Consider the following 6,360-nt stretch of genomic DNA (forward strand, 5'->3'; position numbering starts at 1 on the left):
ATATAAAGAAATTGACACTCAACCGACTGTAAAAAACAATATTTCTATAGAAATGTAAGAAAAATAAACCTTATTGGAATGCTGAACTGGATAAATTATGGAGGGAACTTAAATGTGAAGAGAATAGGTTTCTTAAGAGTAAGACTCATACAAAATAATTTAAGCAATGGTTTTACAAGACTTTACAACTCTTACACAGCTCAAAGCTGACTCACAGGAGGAGTGCTAACCAAGCTGACCAAATGAGTCTGTCTATAGCCCTAATAGATATGCAAAGTATTCTATGCAATAGCCTATCAAGAGGCCAGGCATGCACTATCTGAATGCACTATCAAGTCCATGCATTTATAAGCAATACTTTGCATGGCCATTGCAAAGCCATTCAAATGCCAATGCCAGTACAAACATGTACTCGAGTAGAGGATTTGTACTTTTTAAGTATTTTGTAATGCTATAGCCTACTTTTAGCTACTCTTCAGTAATTTTAGATAATCTACTTGATCATTTTTAAATGTATACACGCACGCACACACACACACACACACACACTCACACGCACACACACACACACACACACACACACTCACACTCACACACACACACATATATATATATACAGATCCTTTCAAAAAAATGGAATATCATGGAAATAACATGGATAACCATGGACTTCAGCGGATTGTCAAGCAAAGACGATTCAAAAAATTGGGCAGAGATTCAGAGGGAGTGGACTGAGGCTGGAGTCAGTCATAACTGAGAAGTAACTGCTGATTTTCTTCACACTATAATAATTTCTTGAAATACTGTTTTGGGGGTTTTCTGGAGCTGTAGGCCAAAATTATGAAAAATGAAACAAAGGCTAGAAATATTTCACTTTGTGTGTAATCTAATCTATAATCTATGAAAGTTTCACTTTTTGAAAGGAATTATGGAAGAACATTTTCCATGATATTCAAATTTTTGGGAAAGGATCTGTGTATACATAGCAAAGTGGTGCTATATATATATATATATACTTATAGTGATCACAGTTATAGTGATCAACTGCTTATATTGATCAAAAACCTTGGTCCCGAATCATTCCATGCTGTTATAAATAATTTGCTTATAGTGATCAATACTCCGCTTACAGTGATAATTTTGGGCCTTGTCCCACCTGAGAACAATGGATTTTTTTTTAATTACAGTCATTTTATTTATTTATTTTACTTACAAACTGCCAGAAATGAGCTTTTTGATTAAAAAAATCTACCGAGGTTCTCAAAGTGGGGTCGAGGGACCCCCAGGGGTCCTTGAGGGGCTTCCAGGGCGTACCCAGCAAAAAAAGTAATTCATTTTCAGAAGAATTCCAAAGATAAGTAACACAATGACAGAATGCACGAGTATTTTGGTCATGGGTTTCATACACTTTATATTATAAAACATTGTGACAAAGTCACAAAAGCTAAAAATCATATCAGTTGGGAGATCCTGGGACAAAATATTATCAAATGAGGTCCGTTGTCTAATTTGTGTCAGTTTAAAGTTTGAGAACCACTGCACTAGACATCAAGTCAAGTGGCCAGGCCATGGATGCACTATCAAGCACATGAATTTATAAGCTATACACCACTTTGCTTGGTCATTGCAAAACCATTCAAAGTCCAACATCCATCCAGTTGTATTTTAATTTGTCTCTGGTTTACGACTCAGGCGTGAACTATTCAAGGAGGTGAATTTATAAGCTATTGATTTGATTTCTGGTATTCAAAGAACATTCCAACACAGGTGATTAGAAATGTTTGTCCACTATGTTTTTTAATTCAAAGACTAACCCAAAAATTTGAGAGAATAATGCTTATGAATGCAGTTTAGCCTAATGGATGGAGTATCTTGGCCTATCTGCCGACGGCCAGACGCCAGCAGCGCCCCTCCAGCGCTGATGTGGTAGCCTGAGAGAGGGAAATTTCTTGGCAGCTTGCTGCTGCTAGCCCTCCAGCGGCATTCCGCCAGACGGCTCGTGCACATATACAATGGCAAAATCGCTTTTCCGCCTCGTCGCAGCATTTTGTAGGCGTGGAAACCAGCTTAAAAAACTAAAAACATGCAGAAGATCAGATCGTCATCGTCATCCGACCAGTGACGACAACATCCGAAGTCGGTCCCCGGGCGCTGTACGAGAAAGCGACCACTGCTCCTGGCCTGCCCCAGGAGGAAAGGACAAAGCCAGGATGGGTTAAATGCAGAGGACAAATTTCACCGGCCACCGTCAGCATGTGCACATATACAATGGCAAAATCGCTTTTCCGCCTCGTCGCAGCATTTTGTAGGCGTGGAAACCAGCTTCCAGCTTGGAGCTGTAGCCTGTAGAAACGTTTTCAGGTCGAGGTACACAGGAGGGTGGGGGGAGGAAATGTGTAGGAAGAGCTGTCATTGGGTAGCTTTAACGAAAGGTCCCGCCCTAGTCCTGCCCCGCGAGCGTGAAGCCGCTCGGAGACAAGCCGCCTCTAGTCTGCGACAGCGAAACGCTGGGCGGTTCCAGCGGTAGGGGGCGCGAGGTTGAAATGGACCAATCAGATGCGGAAATGGAGGAAGACAGCCTATCAAGATGCAGCTCAGAGGCTTTCACAGGAGGCATGCCGCCGAGCGTTTCATGGTGTGCACGAGCCGAGAGTGAAGGTAGCGGATCTGCCGCTCAAAATGCGATCACGGGCCACCAGAGGCAGCGTGATAAGATTTCCCCCTTTTTATTGATACCAAACATTTCCTCATTTAAGCACCTAACAATGAAAGCCTAAATTGATAACAGTTCTCTCTCTGCCTGTCAGTGACTTACAAGCATTTCCTCATTGAAGGCCTGTGTGTTGAGAAAGCATACGTGAAAATGAAACTAAAAATAGGAGCGGGCTGCACACACACACACACAGCCACCACATGTTTCTTTGAATCTTTTGTTCATAGCTTTTGCTCATATGAAAGAGGACTGTGGATTTCGAAGGTCAAAAACTCCTGAAATAATGTTATTGTTTCAGCACCAAGAATGTTATATCTACAGTTAGAAGGTTTTAGCTAAAATGAATTTAATTACTGCAATATTTACAATTATGTTATTATTATTATTTTGATACCTTATCATTTATACTTATTTTCATCTTGAAATGCATATTGTGCTTATATATCCTACTGATTAAATAAGTGTTCTTGACATCTTTTATAAAATGAACTTTAAAACCTGTTCAATAAACCATACACCCTCTGTACGTTGAACTTTCCCCTAAAGAACATGACCTTTGTACATTTCTGCACCCTGTGCAAAATGGAACATTGAGCTCTTACCCAAAGTTCAGTGATGTGTATTTTTTCCATCGAGGCAGGACAGGTGCCGATTATGTATTTGATGTGGTTTTAACGTCATGGCAACAGCGCCTCTTGCAGAAACGTCTGCAGAAAAAGACGTCTGTAAGCTCTTTGAAGCAAGACAGGAAAGGAGCTGTGGTAGGTGTCGCTTCCTGCCTAGAGAGACAGGCAGCAGGTCGTTGCTGAGAGGGAGTCAGCCTCTCTATCATGTGTGCTTTGAACAAGTCCCATATCTGATGTGATTAAATATTAAAAGCATGTATAACTAACTTTTTCCACAGCCATGAAATATTGATCTTCCTCCCCACAAATATATATATTATAAGCCTTAGGTGTATTGATTTAATAAACTTATTTCTTACAAACATATTATGTTTAGTGGTTCCAGTCAAGTATAAAGTTAAAGCCAAGATTGCTTGCTATACAATAAGGGAGATACAGTATATAATATTTAGATAAATATTAGCTTATTGTTACTGCTGCAACTTTAGGTTGGGAAAATCATAGTCATATTAAAGCTGCATCTGCCGACCGAATTGGCAGGTGGTCGTCAAATTAGTTGATAAATGGTAAGTGCTAATTGATAAGTGTCCTCATCCAATCAGAATAAGGATTAGGGAAGGGGATTGGGCCCCCCCGAACCTAGTCCTTAACAGGCGGCAGCGGGCCTGCGAAGGTCTGAGGGCACGTTAAATCTTTCTATAGTGCTGGGGAGAGGACTGAAGGCCCCCGTGTCTTGAAGTATGAATGAACATACTGCTGTGGTACCGTCTAGTCGGCGTGTGTGTCGCATGTAGGTGTGTGGGCAACACGTGGTACGTGGATGACAGTCCACACCTAGCAGAGTGGGCTTCTGGGATAGGAGTCACTTTGTGAACAGGCAAGGCAGATGTAAACGGTCAAAGTTTCTATGCCCATAGCAAAGTGGGATAGGGATCAGACCGTCGGCTTCCAACCGGGTGGCCAATCACCACTACGGGATCCACCTTAGAGGTGGGTTGGCGGTCGCTATCGATCTGGGTCATCTGCCGGTTGGGTCGCAGATGGCAGTAAGATCATGTTGGACTGAATGTCAATGTGGCCGCCGCGCTCAGCTCAATGTACAGTCAGGCCACTACAAGCCAAAAGCGAATGAGTTAGTAGGCGAGTAGTGCTCCTGTGATCGGGGTTTTTGAAAAGAAAACACCGGGAAGCAGGAGACTGAAGATGGCTAGGTGGGGTTGTTGAGGCAGCACACTTGAGTCAGCTTCAGTGGAACGGGGTCTAGCCTGGGACTGCGCCCTGGGAGAGGGAGGTCTAAAGGACTCAAGCGGAAGCTGCTTTCTCTGTTGTGATAAGAATTGAAACTATCTCTTCTCTTTTTACACTCCATTAGGGGTGGTTTTCGACCAAGAGATAGCTGGTTTGAGCTGAATGAAAATTGTTCCAGCTTCAGACTAATATAGTTGAATTTGGTCCTATCTAGGATGAAGATTAGATTATCTAGTTTAAAGTAACCATAGATAACGTGTGATAGGATTTTAAAATAGAGAAAATAGCTAAATTAGCTGACCCAAATTATAGGAGTTAAAATAGGAATTTAAATGTATCAAGCGGGCAATATTCAAGTGAGTCTTAGTGCATGAAGACCATGTCACGTGATGCGGGCCTCAGGGAGGAGAAGAACATCCGCCCACGAGGAAGGAAGAGCTACTGAAGGAACACGCCCACAACACCATGATCAAAGTCTCACATGAAGTGATAAAAGGGAAGACAAAACGAAAAACGAGGTCTTTTTCAAACGTCTCTTTCTTCATCTGAAAAATTTCAGCTGCTAGGAAGAACCAGAATCTGACCCGGAGATCTCTGATTGGTAATCTGTATCACACTTGATTGGCTCTGTATCATGATTTATGCAATATTTTCTATATAAAATAATATTCTAAATATCAGAATTGCTTGTCATATTGGTTTTTCATATATCTGGAATTTATTGGATACGCTGGAAAGGTATTAACATCTGTCAACACCTTCTGACCGGTGCGGTCAGTTCTGTCCAGATTGGACCTGGCACCGGAAAATCCTTTCCCTTCAGCGGCAGATTGCTAGCTGGGAGGTTCTCAAAGTGTCGTCCTTGAGGGGGTTCCAGGGGTCCCCCAGCAAAAAAGGGGAATAATTTATTTTCACTATAATTCCATCCATAAGTAACACACTGACAGAGTGTATGACTATTTTGGTAATGGGTTTCAAACTGTTTCTGCAATAAAACATCTAAAAGCAAAGATTAGGGACCCTGAGACAAAATCTTATCAAATTTGGATCCGTGGTCTGGTCTTATTTGTGTCAGTTTAGGGGTCCGTGACGTGAGTTTGAGAACCTGCCTTAATCAGAGTCAAGTCCCAAGATTTCAGTGACAGTGCAGTCCAGTTGGTGGCGGTAATGCACCTCAAGCTGGTTTGCCAACCGCCAATAAACACTAAGAACAAGATTATGATGATGCGGAACGGTCAGTATGCGGAACTGTGAAGCTGTCCGTCTCTGATGTTGAGTTGCGGATTGTTTTTGCGGGTGCACGTTTCTCCGCCGTCCGGCGGGTGTTAGCATTTAGCTTGTTGTTGCAGCATCTGGTTTATTTGAGTGATGTTTCCCTGAAAATCTTCGCTTTGTTGTGAAAACATGGCGCTTTCGATGGAAACGCAGCTGCAGAGCATCTTCGAGGATGTTGTGGTAACTTGCACCCCATTCAATTGTTTTTTAAAGCTAAGGTTAATGTTCATTAGCATGACATCTCAGATGTACACTCAACTCGGCATCTTTTGTTTAGGTTAATGTGATCAAAGCATACTACTACATAGTAATAAACTGGCTGAACTAGATAAGCCAACAGTCTCATTAACGTTAGTAGCTAGCTAGGTTAACTATTATGATCAACACTTGTATAATTATATTCTGATCATTTCACTGGGGAGGATCAAAGTAGTTTCTTTACGCTACGTTCTTTGATTCATCTTGTCTCCTCTTGTCTAAACTATTTACTATTTTTAT

General features: G+C 41.7%; 1 protein-coding gene across 1 annotated transcript in view; it reads left to right on the forward strand.

Moving 5' to 3' along the window:
- The first annotated feature begins 5,912 nt into the window (after positions 1-5,912).
- The window catches only part of med23 (mediator complex subunit 23), a 25,673-nt gene continuing 25,225 nt past the window's right edge, over positions 5,913-6,360 (forward strand). Inside the window, exon 1 of the mRNA XM_083642778.1 lies at positions 5,913-6,042. Coding sequence (XP_083498904.1) covers positions 5,992-6,042 — 51 coding nt within the window. The 5' untranslated portion in view covers positions 5,913-5,991. The remainder of the gene's footprint in view (positions 6,043-6,360) is intronic.

This window comes from Poromitra crassiceps (genome assembly GCF_964638095.1).
Source record: "Poromitra crassiceps genome assembly, chromosome: 9".
Taxonomy (NCBI): domain Eukaryota; kingdom Metazoa; phylum Chordata; class Actinopteri; order Beryciformes; family Melamphaidae; genus Poromitra; species Poromitra crassiceps.